Below are 19,905 nucleotides of genomic sequence, written 5' to 3'. Positions count from 1 at the left end.
GTGTAGCCGTCATAATGACAAGCGCCTTTGACACATTTTTACTTAGCGCACTGAAGTCCGGTTCATCAAACATAACACTACAACGAAAAACTATCGTTTACGTTGTGCTTTATTTATTTTATGTCTTTTAAATATACATTCTATCATTAAATATAATTAAATGTAATCTACTTAATAGCCTTATAGTGTTGCTATATTTTATATTGTCAATCACTTAAGTCTCAAAGTAAAAATGCTTTAAGCATTTTATGTGCGCTTAAAAAAAATAATTACATTAATTAATTGTATTTGTACATTGTAACGTGCTGTCCGAATACTAGAAAATTAAGTTATGCGTACGACAATAAATCTTATAGTATTATACAAACGGTCTATTATTTATTTTTATTTTTCTATTGGAAGCATATTAATCCGAAAAAAAGATCGCATAACAGAAGTAACCCGCGTTTTAGCTCATACAGTAAGTGAAGTAAAGCGTTTAACGAATCACAACACAAATGTTGCACCAAATTATGAAATACAGGTACATTTCTTAAATAGACTCGTATTGCCCATTCACTTGTTAAGTCTGGATACGTGTTCTCCGTGAGTTTTTTTCGCTGTATTAATTTTTTTGTCTCATCTACATTTTCGGATTATCGACCTCATATTTATACTTTTTATAGGTTTGATTCTGCGAGTTTGTTAACAAATGTTACCGAGTTTTTTTCAAGTTAGTAAATTATAATTGTTGTAGCTGTATTTATTGCATTTAGTTGATGTCTGTTTCATTTTCCATTTCTTTTATCAGTTTTAATTTTAAGTGCACGAACTTGTAAGTGTAGAGGCTACATATTCTTTTTCAGTGGTGGGTTATTTTCATAAAGTTGTTACATAGCAACTATGTATACTCATGACTAGATCTATGAATCACTATAAACATAATTATTTACCTTTGTTCTTTAAACTTGCTGCTTTTTTCAAATGTTTATAATCTGCAGGGGACAAAAATTCCACTCGTCCGCTCGTATTGACTAGTGAAATCTTGAAAGGACGAGTGAATTTCCGTAAAGCTCTCGTCCTACAGGACGAGTGAAAAAAACCTGATGTTAAAATATGTATTTTCTGACCAGTAAGACTCTTTTTCATTAAATAAAATCATTTCTTAAAGCATATCTATTCCGAAAGTAGAACGCGAATGAACCGGAAATCGTAATTGTAAATTTCATACAGCAGGTGCGCGTTGTTATGCGAGACTGTGTCCCGAGTAAATATTGGCTTTTTGGTGTAAACTTTGCGCGTCCATGTTGACAGGGAACCATCTGACTTCATTCACTGTAAGTATTGATTTTTTTAAAGAATTATTTTACTGCGAAGTACCGTTTTAAACCAGTCTGAATTTCATCTGAAAAATGTCTGACATACGAGCGTTCTTTAAAGGGGGCAGGAGCGATGTTCAACCATCCGAAATGGAAAGCACGCAAGCATTAGAAAAAGAAAAAACAAATTTGTTTTCATTTATTTATTTTGTGTTCCTCATAAATAAAGTAAGTTAACATTTCTTCTGTGATCAGCTGGCATGAATAACTAAGTAAGCAGCATTTTAGCAGTCATTTAGGAAACATTGTTAGTCATATCAGTCCTTTGCAATCTTTCTTTCACACAAATTGAAGGACAAGTGCATGTGTTTGCAGGACGAGTGAAAATTTTAATGCACTTGTCCTGCAGGACGAGTGCCATTTATAAATATTTTTGTCCCCTGATCTGTTATGATAATAAATTATTGATTGTGGTTAGGGGATTCACTGGCCTTAAATAAGTTGTCCCCACTTTTTTGGCGGCGTGAAAACCGTCTGTTATTCTGACCTTATTTTTATGACATTCATTATAAAAAAATACAACTGAATTAATGTCATTCACTATGTTATTACTTTGATTGCAATGATTTCCTATAATTACTCAAATTACAAAAAGTAACATAATAAGTCTAAATACGCTTTATTTTTATATAAATATCATTTTTCCATATGATAAAACAACACATGTGACCAAAATAATCAAATAATGTTCATTACTGAAGCAATAGGCTATATACATATTTCAGAATTATTTATTCAAATATAAAACCACATGTTGAGCTTTAGTGATAACCTGCTGTCAGAGCTCCAGATAATTTTTTCAGCCGAGGGGTATTTCACTCATGAAATTTTTAATTAATGAGTAAATATCAATAACCGATAATTTTAAGGAGTATTTATGTTCAAAGGATCAGAATTAATAATAAATTGTACATGTTGTGTTAACTCGCTATAACAAGCAGTCTTGTACACAATCAAGAAAACACTTTTGTTTTATTTAACAGTGTTTCTGTTTTTATTTGCTCTTGGCTTATAAGCAAGCCACTGTTTAGAGCACACTGTACAGCCACGATCAAAATCTTCTAAGCTTGACACGCAAAACTTGTTTATTATATATGTATTTCAGTCGCCATTTAAAAAGTGCTTAAAGGAAATAGGTTTTTCCATATTGCCGCACAAGAGATGAACTGATAGCAAAAATTATATGCTTGAAGTCGGGCGATTCGGGTTTTATCGAATATTATGTCAAATGTGTTCACCATAAGCGTATATCGATTTTGATCAATGCAGCGGAGAGCCCGTTGTGTCAACGTTGTGTTTATCGTGGGTCAAAATTAAATGATACCATTCTGACTGAGGAGTAAATTAGGTCGAGAACCACATTCTATACATAGATGGTACTACGTTTTTACCGAGTGTGGGTGTGGGCACAATGACGTGAACCAGTCATGTTTACATGAATTTATATGCATGTATAAACGGTTAATACGCATTGAAATTGCACACGATTGGTAATCCGAATTTAGCCAGGAGTTTTTTTACTCAACAAAATTTTAAGTCACACGTTTTTTCTTTTTTTTTCATGCGTATTTTACGCAAATACATATCTTATCTGGCCTTCTGCCTGCTGTTAGTTGTCCTTCATCCATCATTAGTCACCAACAGTTGCAAACTAAAATCTCTGTAGACCATAGTTATTGCCCAATCTAAATGAAACTTTAGCAGAACCTTTGCCACAATAAATTAATATCTTGACCAAGTTTAAAACTAATTCCCATGGGACCCAATCGTCACCCAAAACTAGGCCTCTGTGAAAAATTAAAGGGAAAGCTTGTGAACATTCTAGAGGCCACATGTACTGCCCAATCGTCTTGAAACTTGGTCAGAACAATTGCATTTTTAAAGCTCTAGAGGCCACATGTACTGCCCAATCTTCATGAAACTTGGTCAGAACATTTGCATTATGAACACTCCAGATCTTCTTTAAACTTGGTCAGAACATTTGCACTGTGAACCCTCTAATTGCCACATGTACTGCCCAATCTTCTTCAAACTTGGTCAGAACATTTGCATTGTGAACACTATAGACCACATGTACTGCCCAATCTCCTTGAAACTTGTTCAGTACATTTGCATTGTGAACACTCTAATGGCCACATGTACTGCCCAATCTTCTTGAAACTTGGTCAGAACATTTGCATTGTGAACACTCTAGTGACCTTGTGTACTGCCCAATCATCTTGAAACTTGGTCAGAACATTTGCATTTTGAACACTCTGCATTTTGCATTTATGTACTGCCCTATCTTCTTGAAACTTGGTCAAAACATTTGCATTGTGAACGCTGTAGAAGCCACATGTACTGTCCAATCTTCTTGAAACTTGGTCAGAACATTTACCACGATATATTAAATGAGTTTGAAACTTGGTCTAATGGTATTAAAAACTTGATATCTATGTCAAATTAAAAAAAAGCGTTTGAACGCTCTGCACCAGATTCATTTCATCATGAAATTTGATGATCATATTTTTCCAAATTATTTCTCAACTGATTTAAAAACTGTGTCATGTAGGGTCAAAGACTAGAATTTGAGCTCTTTAGTTCGGATGTTTAAATCAGAATACCCGTAGTTACTAATGTCCTTTGGATTTCAGGCAAATATGTCTGAACAACAATTGTTTGGTGGAGCATTCACAGTCACCTTACCAGAGGCTAGGAATGATATGAGGTAAGATGTCAATTAATTATTGAAATATTTCAAGTGAAGTTGTTTGACGGTTTGAATGAAGTTTTAATGTATTTGGAATACTTGACACTTATTTAGAAAGATGGATGTATATAGTTACTGTAATTTTGTATTTAATAAATTTCTCAATTCACTTTCAGTCCAATGTCTCTATATTCAGCACTTTTGGAAATATGTTTAACATATCTTATCAGCAAAATGACTTGTTAGTGTTACATATATTTTCCTTAAATCGATAAAAAGTATTACGAATGCAATATTATTATCAATTCCATACATGATTATTTGTAACAATTATATTTTGTAATTGCCATTTTGTGAACAGGTCACATTAAGTTCTGAAAGCATGTATCATTAAAAATAATTAAAATGTTGTTTTTATACAGTGTAGAATATCTTAAGATTATTATTTAACCCTGAAGCAGTCCCAGTTTTAGTCTTCAGGCTTGCCAATGGCTTACAATCTAGTAAGCTAGATGTATACTTGTACTAATAAAATATTAAGAGCAATTTGTGCTAATACATTATTCCAAGAGTATATACAACCGGCTTGAGTGAGGCTGTATAAGAAATTGTGCAAGCCACAAGATTGGCATACTCTACAAACAATTAATTTGCTTAGGGGAATATTCTTAGAATAATATACCACAATATACTGTAAATAATACATTTATCTTATTTTATTGTTAACAAACAATCAATAATGACCCCAATGACATCATCGTGCTAATAATATTTATGACATCATCATGCCAATAATATTTATGACCTCATCATGCCAATACTATTTATGATGTCTTCATGCAAATAACATTTAATATTAATAATTCTATCTGTATCATGAATAGGACTTGGTAGTAGACGACTGTTTCACACGGAATTGAGCCTCAGTCTAGGAAAAGGGGCCTTAATGCATGTGCCTAATGTGTTATCACAGATAAGCCTGTGAAGTCTGGAAAGCTTATCATGGATGAGACATTCCACTTAAGTTGAATTTCACTAAGAAGAGACTTCCTTTAAATGAAAAATACCATTGGAAAATGTCGGCAGTCCTCACTGGCTACATTTGGACGACACTTTCCCCTTGTATGGAATTCTTTCTCAAAAACCCAGTGTAGGTGTAAAAGGGTGACCCTGATAAGTCTTTGTGCAGCACACAGGCGAATGTGCTATGCCACTTGTATCACGTGCATTAAGCACAGTTTTCCCTGTCATTGACAGTGTGGTGCGCCAGATACCGGACAACCAGGAGGTGTTTGTTCATCCAGGCACAGACCAGAGTATTATCATAGAGCTCATGGAGGCAGTGGACTCACAGCAGCCGGATGAACACGCCATCAGGTAAGTCAGTGGGGTTTTTCCACCATTTTGGGAATGGAGCTGAGGCCCTTTGTTAAGAAAAAAAACGTTGTTTTGACTTTAATTGGGATATTGGTGTTTTTTACTTTCTAATACTTTAAGATTAATAAGAAATGTTTTAATGTTATTGTATTTACTAAGGTTAACTTTCAGAGCTGGATAGGGAAGGTGACACAACGTTAAAAAACAAAAAAGCCTGTAAGAACATGTGGTGTGTCTGTGGCAGGGCTGTTTTATTTGCCATTTAGGAGGCCAAAATTGAGGTTAATAAAAAAATGAATGTTTCCCCATAGTGTAACCAATAAATTGCTCTCTGAAATTTTACTGAATTAAAAAAAAATTGAAAAAAAAAATGGAGCAATATTTTTTAAACAATGTAACCTCTTTTTAGCTTACCATAGCACCAATGGTACCAAGGTAAATGGCAATCCCAAATGTTCGTCGTAACCTTGCTTTGTAATGCAGGAGCAGCAATTATTGAGTGAACACACTGAACACATTTAATATGGGTCTCACAGTGGGAAAACGGGGCTTGATGTATGTGCGTAAAGTGTAATTCCCAAGTTAGCATTGGCAGTCCGCACAGTGACAATACTTTCCACTTTAATGGTATTTTTCTTTTTTTGGGAAGTTTTTTCGAAACGAAAATCTTGCCGAAAGTGCTGTCTTAGATTAGCCTGTGCACAGTGCAGACAGAAAACTAAACAAAGAACACTATTGGAATAAATAATAAGTTCCTAATTGTCCATTTACTGTTTTAAGTACCCACTTTGAAGACCTTGCTACTACCAATGGCGCAGCTGGGGATTCAAAGATTGTTCGCTTGGAGCAGATACCAATAGAAAACATCAGTCTACAAGAGTGAGTGGTCTTTATTATGCCCCTCTTCGAAGAAGAGGGGGTATATTGTTTTGCATGTCGGTCCGTCCGTCCGTCCTTATGTCCGTCCGTCCGTATTTTACGTCAGTCCACCAGATGGTTTCTGGATGATAACTCAAGAACGCTTAGGCCTAGGATCATGAAACTTCACAGGTACATTGATCATGACTGGCAGATGACCCCTATTGATTTTGAGGTCACTAGGTCAAGGTCACGCTGACCGGAAATATTAAAATGGTTTCCGGATGATAACTCAAGAACGCTTATGCCTAGGATCATGAAACTTCATAGGTACATTGATCATGACTTGCAGATGACCCCTATTGATTTTCAGGTCACTAAGTCAAAGGTCAAGGTCACGGTGACCCGAAATAGTAAAATGGTTTCCGAATGATAACTCAAGAACGCTTATGCCTAGGATCATGAAACTTCAAAGGTACATTGATCATGACTCGCAGATGACCCCTATCGATTTTCAGGTCACTAGGTCAAAGGTCAAGGTCACGGTGACCTGAAATAGTAAAATGGTTTCCGAATGATAACTCAAAAACGCTTATGCCTAGGATCATGAAACTTCATAGGTACATTGAGAATGACTCGCAGATGACCCCTAGTGATTTTCAGGTCAATAGGTCAAAGGTCAAGGTCACGGTGACTCAACTTAAAAAAATGGTTTCTGGATGATAACTCAAGAAAGCTTACGCCTAGGATCATGAAACTTCATAGGTACATTGATCATGACTCGCAGATGACCCCTATTGACTTTCAGGTCACTAGGTCAAAGGTCACGGTGACTTGACACAGTAAAATGGTTTCCGGATGATAACTCAAGAAAGCTTACGCCTAGGATCATGAAACTTCATCAGTACATTGATCATGACTCGCAGATGACCCCTATTGATTTTCAGGTCACTAGGTCAAAGGTCAAGGTTACAGTGCCAAAAACGTATTCACACAATGGCTGCCACTACAACTGACAGCCCATATGGGGGGCATGCATGTTTTTCAAACAGCCCTTGTTTGAAATAATGTATAGTCAATTTCAAATACCCAATAGAATTTTCAGAATTGTTTATTTGCACTACTTTATAGTTGAAATTTAAATAAAGCATAATTTAAGCAGAGGTGGCAAAACATATCCAGAAGTCAGAATATCTGGTTTATTTGTTAGTATTTGGATAGTAATTTAGAATATCTGTCTATTTTAATAATAATAAAATGAACTACAATATTTCTAGCTTTTTTGGCATATGCCATTGTGCAGCACTGTACTATTTCTTTCTAGATCTTTATTCTCTTTTTTAATATGTCCCACGATTATCTGTCCCAGAGCAGAGTCATGCTGGTACATTCTTGGGGAGCAGAACATCTCCAAGTTCAACGAAGCTGCTAAAAATTCGGTGGAGATCCATATGGGACTTCTGCGTGTACCCAAGTATACCACCGATATCCTGATAACCTTCAACGATCCAATCAACATCAGGTAAAGCACATGTACACCATGGATATCATAATAACCTTCAACGATCCAATTAACATCATGTAAGGCACATGTACACCACTGATATCCTGATAATCTTCAATGTTCAAATCAACATCGGGTAAGGAACATGCACACCACTGATATCCTGATAACCTTCAAAGATCCAATCAACATCAGGTAAGGCATATGTATGCCACCGATATCCTGATAACCTTCAAAGATCCAATCAACATCGGGTAAGGAACATGCACACCACTGATATCCTGATAACCTTCAAAGATCCAATCAACATCAGGTAAGGCACACATACACTGCTGATATCCTGAAAACCTTCAATGATCCAATCAAAATCAGGTAAGGCACATTTACACCACCAATATCCTGATAACCTTCAGCAATCCAGTCAACATCTGTAAAGGCACATATACACCATCATGCTAATCTTCAAAGATCCAATCAACATCAGGTAAAGCACATGTACACCACTGATATCCTGATAACCTTCAACGATCTAATCAACATAAGGTTAGGCACATGGACACCACTGATATGATCCTGATAGCCTTCAACGATCAAATCAACATCAGGTACTTGAGGAGTATTATATGTAGCGGAGGATGTAAAGAAGTGAATTTGATGTTTCTTTTTCACATTGTTTTGCAGAAAACTTCTTCATATAATAATTCAACATGGAAAAAAGTAAAATAAACATGTGATGTATATTTTTGTCGCGTGTATATGAATATACATCAAGGTTAACCAGCTTTTGGTTTAGTTTCTATAAATATGAATTTAGCATTATTGTTTTTTATGCCCCCGGTAGGGTGGCATATAGCAGTTGAACTGTCCGTCAGTATGTCATGTCCGAAAACTTTTAATGGTCATGACTTTTTCAATATTTAACATAGCACTTATTTGGCATGCATGTGCATCTCATGGAGCTGCACATTTTGAGTGGTGAAAGGTGAAGGTCAAGGTCATCCTTCAAGGTTAAACGTCTAATATATGGCGTCTGTCAGTCAGTCCGAAAACTTTAACTTTGGCCATAACTTTTTCAATATTGAACATAGCAACTTGATATTTGGCATGCATGTGCATCTCATGGAGCTGCACATTTTGAGTGGTGAAAGGTGAGGTGAAGGTCATCCTTTAAGGTCAAATGTCAAATATATGGCGTCTGTCCATCCGTCCGAAAACTTTAACATTGGCCATAACTTTTTCAGTATTGAAGATAGCAACTTGATATTTGGCATGCATGTGTATCTCCTGGAGTTGAACATTTTGAGTGGTAAAAGGTGATGGTCAAGGTCATCCTTCAAGGTCAAATGTAAAATATATGGCGTCGGTCCGTCCGTCCGAAAACTTTAACATTGGCCATAACTTTTGAAATATTGAAGATAGCAACTTGATATTTGGCATGCGTGTGTATCTCATGGAGCTGTACATTTTGAGTGGTGAAAAGTGAAGGTGAAGGTCATCCTTCAAGGTCAAATGTCAAATATATGGCGTCTGTCTGTCCGTCGGAAAACTTAAACATTGGCCATCACTTTTTCAATATTGAAGATAGCAACTTGATATTTGGCATGCATGTGTATCTCATGGAGCTGCACATTTTGAAAGGCCATGGTCAATGTCATCCTTGAAGCTCAAAGGTCAAATATATGGCATCTGTCCGTCCGTCCGAACACTTTAACATTCGCCATAACTTTTTTATGCCCCCGAAGTGTGGCATATAGTTTTTAAACTGTCCGTCCGTCCGTCCGTCTGTCTGTTCGTCAGTCAGTCTGTCTGTCCGTCCGTCCGTCCGAAAACTTAACATTTTCCATAACTTTTGCAATATTGAAGATAGCAACTTTATATTTGGCATGCATATGTATCTCATGGAGCTGCACATTTTGAGTGGTGAAAGGTCAAGGTCATCCTTCAAAGTCAAAGGTCAAATTTTGTAATATTGAAGATAGCAACTTGATATTTGGCATGCGTGTGTATCTCATGGAGTTGCACATTTTGAGTGGTGAAAGGTCACGGTCATCCCTTAACGTCAAGGTCAAATTTTGCAATATTGAAGAGAGCAACTCAATATTTGGCATTTATGCATATCTCATGGAGCAGCACATTTTGATTGATGGAAGGTCAAGGTCATGCTTCAAGGTCAAAGGTCAAATTTTGCAATATTGAAGATAGCAACTCGATATTTGGCATTCATGAGTATCTTATTGAGCTGCACATTTTGAGTGGTAAAAGGTCAAGGTCATCCTTCTAGGTCAAGGGTAAAATTTTGCAATAATGAAGATAGCAACTCGATATTTGGCATGCATGGGTATCTCATGGAGCTGCACATTTTGAGTGGTGAAAGGTCAAGGTCTTCCTTCAAGGTCAAGGTCAAAGGTCAAATTTTGCGATATTGAAGATAGCAACTCCATATTTGGCATGCATGCGTATCTCATGGAGCTGCACATTTTGAGTGGTGAAAGGTCAAGGTCATCCTTCAAGGTCAAATATATGGCTTTAAAGCGGCGCAGTAGGGGGCATTGTGTTTCACAAACACAGCTCTTGTTTTATTTAATAATTATGAGATTAAATCAACAAATCAAAGATTTTCTTAAATAAATGAGTGCACTGAATTCACAGTCTGGGAAACCAGGGCTTAATACATGTGCGCAAAATGTCATCCCAGATTAGCCTGTGCAGTCTGCACAGGTTAATCTGGAATGAAAATACCTGATTGCCTGGAATTTTTGTCTAAAGGAAGTTTGTTGTAGAAAATCCAGTTTAGGTGGAAAGCATGGTCCTTGATGAGCCTGCACAGGCTAATCTGGGACGACGATGAACACACAGGCATTAAGCCCTCTTTTTCCATGGCGTGGCTCAAGTGTTTTATTGTTAACTTTCACAGCCTGGATAGCAGCAGTCATCAGCCTGTGGCCACATCTACCGTGCGCTGGCACAGTGGAGACTTCCGCACTGCTCTCACCACCCTGACACTTCAGGATCCCGGCATCTTTGGAGTATGACATCGTCATGACAACAACTGTATCGAAGCACTCATTCTCTATGGGGTCCAGCTGAGTATGGAGAATGTCTGTCAGCGCATGAACAATCTTACATCTCAGCTATAAGAATATGCACATATTCATTCTCAAACTTAGGGTAGAGTCAGACTCAAAACTAAAAAAACTACTTTTTAAACACGAAATTCAGCTGGATGGTCAAACTCATTTTCAAAAGAAAAAACTCAAAGCTGAGTCAAAATGTTGTAAAGACCTTGGCATCTTTGGAGTGTGACATTCTCAAGAAAAAAAAAGATTTAAAAAAAACTCCATTGAATTTGTCTTTTGAAAGCTACAAAGGCAAATCAAAATATTTTGCTGATATGGTCTATTGGGTTTCAGTTGAGGAAAACGGGTATGTCATCTTATTGCACTGTGTTGCAAAATATGACCACCCTCCTTTTTAACAAAGATTTCAATATGAAGGTTTGTTTCTAAGGCCTAAAGTTTTAAGTTGTATTTCTTTGTCATTTAGCTTTGCACAGCTTATCAGAGTGAATTTTGCCATGTGCCAAATTACTTTTGACAACTACCCATTGGAACATTTGATTAAGAAAAGCCTGTTTTGGCTAAAAATGTTTTATTGTATAATCAATCTTTAAAACCTCCCATGCTAAGGATTTTTAAAGAGTATTCTCAATTTGTACTTTGATAAGAAAGGCAGATGCAAACTTCAATTTGGACAGTTTCATGAAGATGTTAAGAAGTGTCAATTTTCATTTGTAATTTACTTAATAAAGTATTATTACAAACTGCTGTCAACTAAATTTTTTGCAACATGTATTGATCATCATTGTGTTACTATTTAGGGCTTATATTCAAACAGCTCCTTATGGAAATCTTAACTTAAGCTTTATTGGAAATGAAATTTCAGATCCAAGGTTTAATTGCAAATCCAATGTTTTTGACTTACACAAGGAAAAAAATATTTTGTAGCTATATATACTTGCTTTAAACAATTTTATGTAAACATACTTTAACACAAACTAATATCAGAATAAAGAAATCCAGAATTTACGTTTTATCTAAGGAGCTTTTTGAATACTGGCCGAAACATTAACAATTTTGTGGATAATGTTCTATTTGTATGTTTCTTTGTGTTGAGTAGCAACCATATCCAGAACGTACACTACCTGTATAGTATAATATGCTCTTTTTTGTATGAATACTTGAAACCAATGTAATTAAGCCAAGTAGATTTTTTGCCTCGTTCTGGGAAAACTGCACTTAATTCATGTGCGTTAAGTGTCATCCCAGTTTAGCCTGTGCAGTCTACACAGGCTTATCAGGGACGACACTTTACACTTTAATTGGCGTTTTTGTTTAAAGGAAGTCTCTTCTAAAAGAAGTTCCGGTGTAGGCAGAAAGTGTCCTTCCTGATAAGCCTGTGCACAGGCTATTCTGGGTTGACACTTTACGTACATGCTTTAAGCCCAGTTTTCCCAGAATGAGGTTCATGTTCTCTCAGGGATTAAAATATGATGACCACTCAAACCAGCCTTTCATTTTGCATTGATGATTGATGTTGATATCGTCTGACGTTTGATTTTAATTGTGTTCTTTATTGCTGTGCTATGGTCATATTAGTTGTACGCAGCACATTTTGCCTGCTCAGCACTTGATAATTAAGTATTGAAGTACATGTTTTAAGTATTTAATATTTGTTTGTTTATATACATGTAATTAATTTTTATACGTTAAAGCGTGTGATTTGAGCAATACAATTTATAGATTTCATAAAATTACCATGCAATTTGTTGTGTTTAATTAATTAATTCCCTTGGCAGTTTGACCCCTCTGTTGGATTTTACGCAAATTTTAGCTGATATTTGTATCTTCAGTGCATTGAGCTACCGACATTTTTCCGACCATGTCCAGACCTGGACTTAAAATAAATTGATTTCCTATGCCTTTAAAACCAAAACCATAGTTGTTCTTGTTTTCGTAGTGAGAAAACATAAGAAAAACGCCCCATCAAAATGAAGAAAATGTCAATTAAAAACCTAGCCTCAGCGTTCATCAACAGGAAGTTACCTCACTGGTACACCATACGTTTTATATGTGGTTGTGTCTTACGCAAAAACAAAAATCACATCTCCTGTGTGCAATACTTTTTATGCCCCCTGTAGGGTTGCATATAGCAGTTCAACTGTCAGTCCTTCTGTCTGTGTGTCTGCCCAAAAACTTTTACATTGGTCATAACTTTTGCAATATTGAAGATAGCAACTTGATATTTTGCATGCATGTGTATCTTGTGGAGCTGCACATTTTGAGTGGTGAAAGGTCAAGGTCAACCTTCAAGGTCAAAGTTTAAAAAATCCAAGAAAAGGTACAAGCTTTCAAGGGAGATAATTTCTATTGTATATCATTTGGCATGTACAGATCATTTTCACAAGGGAAGTAATATTTTTTTAAAGGATAAAAAATGTTTAATTCAAAGCGGCGCAGTTGGGGCATTGTGTTTCTGACAAACACATCTCTTGTTGCTTTTATGAGTTCATACATCAGATAGCTGGGAGTTGGATTATTGCAACTACTCCTTTGTGCAAATGGTGGTTTAATACTTAGACTTCAGACATTGCAAACGTAACAGGACAGTGTAATAGGCAAACAACAAATGTATATGTGAATTATGCTTATATTCTATATGTTATAAAGCAGATTATTATTTAGACCGTTAGGAATCATAGTTTTTAATGTATCCAAAATGTTTCTTTGCATAAACGGTCTAGATTATTTTCAACAACATCAATAGGTACAAAAGAGAAATCAGATAAACTGTAATCATTGTGAATATATTCAAAATGTAAAACAACAGACATAAATTGAGCATTAACCAGAACTCTTCCATATAAGACAGCATTATAAGCTCGTCAAAGGTTGTTTAAGGAACTTTCTTCTAACAAAACTAGTAACGCCGCTTACGAATACTGAAATACAGTTTAAATATACACACTATACCAGCGACTTGAGCCCAATGTAAAAACTAATAAATTCGCGTAAAAATTCGCATGTTGTATACTAGTTTGTGTGGCTGTATAACGGCTTTAAAGACACAACCAACAATGAGTTAAACAATCTAACAAGGAACGCAAGCGTCACTCGGTCAGAATCCGCTCCTCTTCCAGCGTTTTTGGCGTGAACGCCATTGGGAGCAGCTCCCGCAGCGTCACCTTCCGGTACGTCATATCCGGTTTGGTGAGGTACATGTCCATATCGAGGTTGAACTCCGCGAGCACCTGTCGGCACACGCCGCAAGGTCCTTTGAAGTCGCCTTTAATGTCGCTGAAAGGGTTTTAGGGCAGATAAGATTCTGTACATGTACCACATATAAAATAGTATTTCAATGCATCACGATATTGGTACTATTTAGAACACGAGTGCACACAGAACCGGATATTACTTTAAGTACTGTAATAAATCCATTTTGTAGGTTATCCTAACAGGTGAGCACAAAGTACCATGATTAAAATGTGGGCGCAAATGCATGTAAGTATAATGTTGCAGAACTTTCTATAGTTAAAATTAAAATAACACGCATACGAATATCAGATGGGCACACCTATACCACGAATACGAATTCCACATGAGCACGACTATGCTACGCATACAAGTTCCACGTGGGCACGCCTATGTCACGCATACGAATTCCAGATGGGCACGACTATGCCACGCATACGAAATCCACATGGGCAAGCCTATGCCACGTATACGAATTCCACATGGGCACGCCTATGCCACGTATACGAATTCCACATGGGCGCGCACACGAATTCTACATGATTCTTAATCAGACAATACTTGTTCAACTCTAGATCGGCACGTCTATATTTAGTTTAGCGCGTTATGACCGGAACGAGTAGCTAAGTTGGTACAGCGAGTTCAAACCCCGGCCCGGCTACATTATTTGTTATGGCGATTTGTGATGAAACCCTTTCTACGGCCATTCTCCACCTACAATTCCTGTACATACAGTGCTTACTTGATACAGTTTAAATGCATATGGTGTATTAATTGGTCATATTTCTCTGAGTGCTGTTGGCCTTGGAGCCAGCCTAGTAGTCGTTATTATGGGTGCCCTTCACACTTCTACACTAAAAACATGAGTATAGTATACGACAAGTCTTGTCATTCACGTTTGCAATTTCTTTCTGTAAATATAATTGAGATTGATTTAGAAGCTTGATGCATTTTTTACACCGTTACTTCCACTTGGACATGTGCACTAAGTTCTGTGAGTGGGTATTTACCGCCGTAATATGACTGAAATACAGTTGAAAACGGTCGAAAATCAAACATAACAAGCAAATGTAACTCCTTACCACGACACTGCTACTGCCTGAATGTCACGGCGTCCATGCGTTACAGCGTTCGTCACCGCGACGCGTTCTGCACAGACTGTGAGGCCGTAGCTAGCGTTCTCCACGTTGCAACCTGTAAGATTCACCACAGTGACACTGTCTCTACATGTTATGCTTATACACTACACGTCACGGGACGTTTTCACTACACCAGACAGAAATGTAACACGTGACGCTTACACTACACACGACGGTTACACTACACGTGACGCTTACACTACACACGACGGTTACACTAAACGTGATGCTATTTCCCACTTAAAGTTATATATACATAGGTGCATAACATGCAGATGTCTTATTTATTACAAGCACAAACTTTAATGCTCATATGCAGTGTTTTTTTATAGATATAATATTTGTAACCCTTTTTAAATGCAATGTAAGTTACTGGATATGAGGGGGGGGGGGGGGGCGTTGTGGATAGATGATAATGAATTAGAATACATTTATTTGTAAAGTACCCGAATATATGGAGCCGTCTGCGCACAGGATGGCTGCGCCGACCCGGAAGTTGCTGTAGGGGCAATACGCATTCACCTTCACCGCCACCGCGGCCTCAACCAGCTCCCGTAACTTCTCGTCTGCAAAACAGGAACGTGAAAACGCAATTGGAGCTGTGTTGGGGCTTTTGAACTGTGTTCCGGTTATCGTCGTCTTGAAATTAAATGGTCGGATATGACGCGCCCGCATAACAATTTTCAGACGGCTATTTTTCCAAGAAATCTACTTTATTAATCTCAATATCGATTCATCGACTTTCTCCGGGAAGTTTCGTAAGATTGGCCTTAAAAAAATCGTTTGTGCACCCAGGGTGGAAAAATCTCAAAATAAACGGTTGCAATTAGTTTAGAATAAGTGTAAACAGTTGAAATACACAATTTTATATACCCCGGTATTGTGCCTATATAGAGGGGGAATACGGTCAACGTGCCCCTTTAACCACAAACCGTGTCGAAATACGTAAAGGAATGTCGGATGGTTAGCTCATAGCGATCAATGTCTTCTAAAACTACAGAATGCTTGTCCACATGAATTAAAGATCATCATGTTTTCGTACTAGACAAATATCTACATGTTGTTTTGTACATCCACAGCAAATATAGCATAACACGATCAGATTTCTGAATTATATTGTCGAAACCTACGTAACAAAAGCTGTAAAGCTAAACCGGCAACGGAGACATTGTGTAGTATATATAACATGCAAATGAAGAAACCAAAAATACTAGACCGTACTCGGGGCTTTAATCCTCTTACGAATTTGTCTCATATAGGAGCCTTTCCCCTATTTTTTTGATTTCAAACGATGCGACGTTTTCATATGTTTCAAGTTAACCCGTTCATGCCTAGCGTCCTGAAAAAAGGACATTGCAAACAGCGTAGACCCAGATGAGACGCCGCATAATGCGGCGTCTCATCTGGGTCTGCGCTATTTGCTTAAATGAATTGTTTTATGAAATATTCTAAATATAGAAATAAATATACTTGACACCCCTAATTTTGGAAATAAATTGATCCAATTGAGAAGGATGGGAGAGTCCACTGGGCATAAATGGGTTAATCTTAGACAATGTTTTTACCTTTCTTAGTTTTTCCATGCAATATTCACATAAACGGAAGGCAGAACGAAGCAAATTATAATTATAATTTAATTTATAATGCTTAATTGACCAAAATACAACAGACGTTGTGGTTTAACATTTCAAAGAACACGTCATTCGATATTCAGGCCGTCTGCACATCATTCAAACGTAATCCCAGTTTAACACGGAAGTAAAGGAGCCTCGGTTTGGGAAAACTATGCTTACTGGATGTGCGTTATGTGTTGTCCCAGTCCGCACAGGATAATAATTAAGGGTCGTCACTTTCCGCATAAACTGTATATTCGTTTAGAAGAGACTGCCTTGAAATGAATTATTCCATAAAGCGGAAAGGACCGTCCCTGATAATGAGCGTATGCGCCCTGTACAGACTAATATGGGATGACACTTTGCGCACATACATTAACCCATTTATGCCCAGTGGACTCTCCCATCCTTCTAAATTGGATCAATTTATTTTCAAAATTAGGGATGTCTAGTATATTTATTTCTATATTTAGAATATTACTTACTGAAATTCCTTTAAGCAAACAGCGCAGACCCAGATGAGACGCCGCATCATGCGGCGTCCCATCTGGATCTACGCTGTTTGCAATGTCCTTTTTTCAGGACGATAGGCATGAATGGGTTAAATCCAGTTTTCCCAGAACGCGACTCAAGAAACTAAATAAATCGATATAAAGACATACATTTTTTACTTCCGTCGATCCGGTCATTTAATGCATTTAAGAGAATTAGCATAAGTTTGATGTGTGTAACTATAATGTTGATGTAGTTTTTCGATATTGCGTACTCATTAAAAGTTCCTTTTTGTTAAATATTGCCTCAAATTATTGTCAGAGGCAAAAACTACATTAAAAAAATTCAATAAAAATACTATAAAAATTAACAATGCAATAAAACATATCTTACAAAATTTATAAATATATAAATAATATGTATAAATACAGATTAAATTCAAAACAATATTCCTCTTGTAGATTCGATTCTACATCCGAAATAGCCTTAAAATGAAATTATTTTATTGCGAAACTTAATAATGATTGCAAAGAAAGGAGTCGAATAATTAATTATCGAACTAAAATCAATCCGTCCAACCATTGACACGCCATGGTCAGAAAAACATGTATGCATTTATTTGCGGCTAGAGTCTTCATGACTATATAAACATTGTAAAATCGCTTCCCAATCTTGTATAATAAAAACGAACTGTCTTTAAAAAAATTAACAGCAAAAATCAAATGACCATAAATCAATATTGATATTTACCAAGTGTAGAAACCTCCATTGTAAAACTTTGGAAACAAAAAATTCCAACTATAAAAGCAAACTCGTGCGTGTTTATCTAATCCAGGTCATCTTTAAAACCATGTGTTATGGGGCGGTACATGTGTGTCTAGTTGTCTACTCATGGTACCCCCGTTTACAGCGCCCATGGATATAAAGCCACAGCGCAGACCCTACTTTATATGATTGATGAGCCTCGCTCTTAAAAAACTACGGAATCCGGATAGTGCCATCTATAACCTCGCCCTTCTTTCATCAACGGCGACACACGAAACACGAAGCGATACACGATATTTTGCGCGACACACGAAGCGAAACTATATATTTTGGGCGATAATGTACCACGAAATATCGCCCTTGTGTAGGTAGCCCAAAAGGCGGTATATCTTGGTATGTATCACTTAACATATCGTGTGTCATTTCGTGTATTGCGCAAAATATGGTGTGTCGCTTTGAGTATCGCGCAAAATATCGCGTCTCGCGTTCAAAGAGCGACACACAAAACACGAAGCGACACGAAGCGATAGTTTGCACGACACACGTACGAAGCGATACACGATATTTTATTATTTTAATATCGCCAAAATTATTCGAATCTCGTGTATCGCGGTCTTATTTCAGACCGCGACTCACGACACACAAAGCAATACTCGATATTTTGGCGATACACGAAGCGAAACGCGATATTTGTACCGTTCAAATATCGCTGTAATAATATCGCCTGTCGACTGTCGCGTTTTTTAAACGGTGTTACAGTAATTTTTAAGCATTTATTATCAATATGGCTGCCCTCAACACACTATTAAATGATGCACATGCTTTATGACGTAAAAATATCTACTTTTTGTGGCCCCTGATTTTTTTTAAACGCAGTTTGCTAATTGACGCTGCGAGTGTAAAAGTTTTAATCGAATGCCCCAGAATTTCTTCGACGTGGCCTTTCTATATAAAGACTAGTTTGCTGCTTTACATCTGCGGGTAACGCTCCCTTCGAGAGACGACCATTGGTCTTTTAGTGTCCGGCATGTACCTAGTACACTGCGAATCGTGTTTAATTCGCATGCGAAAGAATATTACGAAGGTATAAGATGAGCGGTAAGACGAATCTGCGTTCTAAGTTCTCTGGAGCCGTTGTATTACAACTTAAAATTAAAATCCGCTCTTCCCTCAAAAGGCAACGGGCATTGTCGGATTAAGAATCGTGAGGGCTAATAGGCATTGAAACTTTATGAGGCCACAGCCCCAGGTCCTCATCAGCCATGTGCTTACTTGAACGCCAGTGTCCATTCCTATTTTACCAGTTTTACAAAGCCTACCAGTGCCAAGGCTGGCAAGACATAAAATATGGCGATTTCTTTGTATAGGTATAAAATGCCATTATAATACCACAATGAACATCTTGAAAACAGAATCACCAGCAAAACGACACGGATTGAAAATGATGAATGAGTGCCAATCGTTAAGACAATGTCAAGCCTTTAAACTGAACATAGCATTGATATAAAATAATTGGCTTTTTAAAGTCATTTGATTAGGCTACGTTAAAAATGCAAAGACATGATTTCGTCACGATCCCATGTTTCCCTAAAAGTCGCGGGCCCATTATGCCCATAGGCCGTTGTCTTCTCTGACTAATTGGTAATTCGTGCAAATTCCTGTTCAGTAGCTCTATCCTAATTTTGAATGCTCAAATATCCGGATTGTAACGCAGAAATTAAAACCTTAAATCAAATACATTCTAGTGAACTTGTCATAATTAAGCTGCGATTGATCGGATCTTCCGATAAACAATAAATAAT

General features: G+C 37.0%; 2 protein-coding genes across 3 annotated transcripts; one reads left to right on the top strand and one right to left on the bottom strand.

The window, feature by feature from the left end:
• Positions 1-461: 461 nt before the first annotated feature.
• Positions 462-12,607, top strand: LOC127882299 (ran guanine nucleotide release factor-like). Of its 2 annotated transcripts, XM_052430862.1 has the most exons (7): positions 569-585; positions 1,216-1,316; positions 3,992-4,065; positions 5,305-5,424; positions 6,205-6,303; positions 7,652-7,804; positions 10,701-12,607. In XM_052430862.1, the coding sequence occupies exons 2-7, from the start codon at positions 1,284-1,286 to the stop codon at positions 10,816-10,818; spliced, it is 597 nt and encodes a 198-aa protein (XP_052286822.1). In that variant the 5' UTR covers positions 569-585; positions 1,216-1,283; the 3' UTR covers positions 10,819-12,607. The 2 variants fall into 2 exon arrangements, with proteins under 2 accessions (XP_052286824.1, XP_052286822.1); XM_052430864.1 differs by lacking the exon at positions 1,216-1,316 and having other exon boundaries at positions 462-585.
• An 871-nt stretch (positions 12,608-13,478) lies between these two features.
• On the bottom strand, positions 13,479-18,251 carry LOC127882300 (cytidine deaminase-like). The gene is made up of 4 exons (XM_052430865.1): positions 18,089-18,251; positions 15,680-15,799; positions 15,177-15,288; positions 13,479-14,139 (listed from the first exon to the last, which is right to left on the bottom strand). The coding sequence occupies exons 1-4, from the start codon at positions 18,105-18,107 to the stop codon at positions 13,953-13,955; spliced, it is 438 nt and encodes a 145-aa protein (XP_052286825.1). The 5' UTR covers positions 18,108-18,251; the 3' UTR covers positions 13,479-13,952.
• Between the last annotated feature and the right edge of the window lie 1,654 nt (positions 18,252-19,905).

The sequence above is a fragment of the Dreissena polymorpha genome, chromosome 5, assembly GCF_020536995.1.
Source record: "Dreissena polymorpha isolate Duluth1 chromosome 5, UMN_Dpol_1.0, whole genome shotgun sequence".
Lineage (NCBI taxonomy): Eukaryota > Metazoa > Mollusca > Bivalvia > Myida > Dreissenidae > Dreissena > Dreissena polymorpha.
Note: the sequence above shows the minus strand (reverse complement) of the source record. Positions and strands in the feature narration are given on the sequence as shown.

Excerpts from the sequence above, each read along its gene's own strand:
- LOC127882299 (XM_052430862.1), top strand. The coding sequence starts at position 1,284 with ATGTTGACAGGGAACCATCTGACTTCATTCACT. Across the intron at positions 1,317-3,991 it reads ACCATCTGACTTCATTCACT|GCAAATATGTCTGAACAACA; the intron begins GTAAGTATTGAT and ends TTTGGATTTCAG. Across the intron at positions 5,425-6,204 it reads CCGGATGAACACGCCATCAG|TACCCACTTTGAAGACCTTG; the intron begins GTAAGTCAGTGG and ends TACTGTTTTAAG.
- LOC127882300 (XM_052430865.1), bottom strand. Across the intron at positions 15,289-15,679 it reads AGACGGCTCCATATATTCGG|GTTGCAACGTGGAGAACGCT; the intron begins GTACTTTACAAA and ends TGAATCTTACAG. Across the intron at positions 14,140-15,176 it reads CAGGCAGTAGCAGTGTCGTG|CGACATTAAAGGCGACTTCA; the intron begins GTAAGGAGTTAC and ends AAACCCTTTCAG.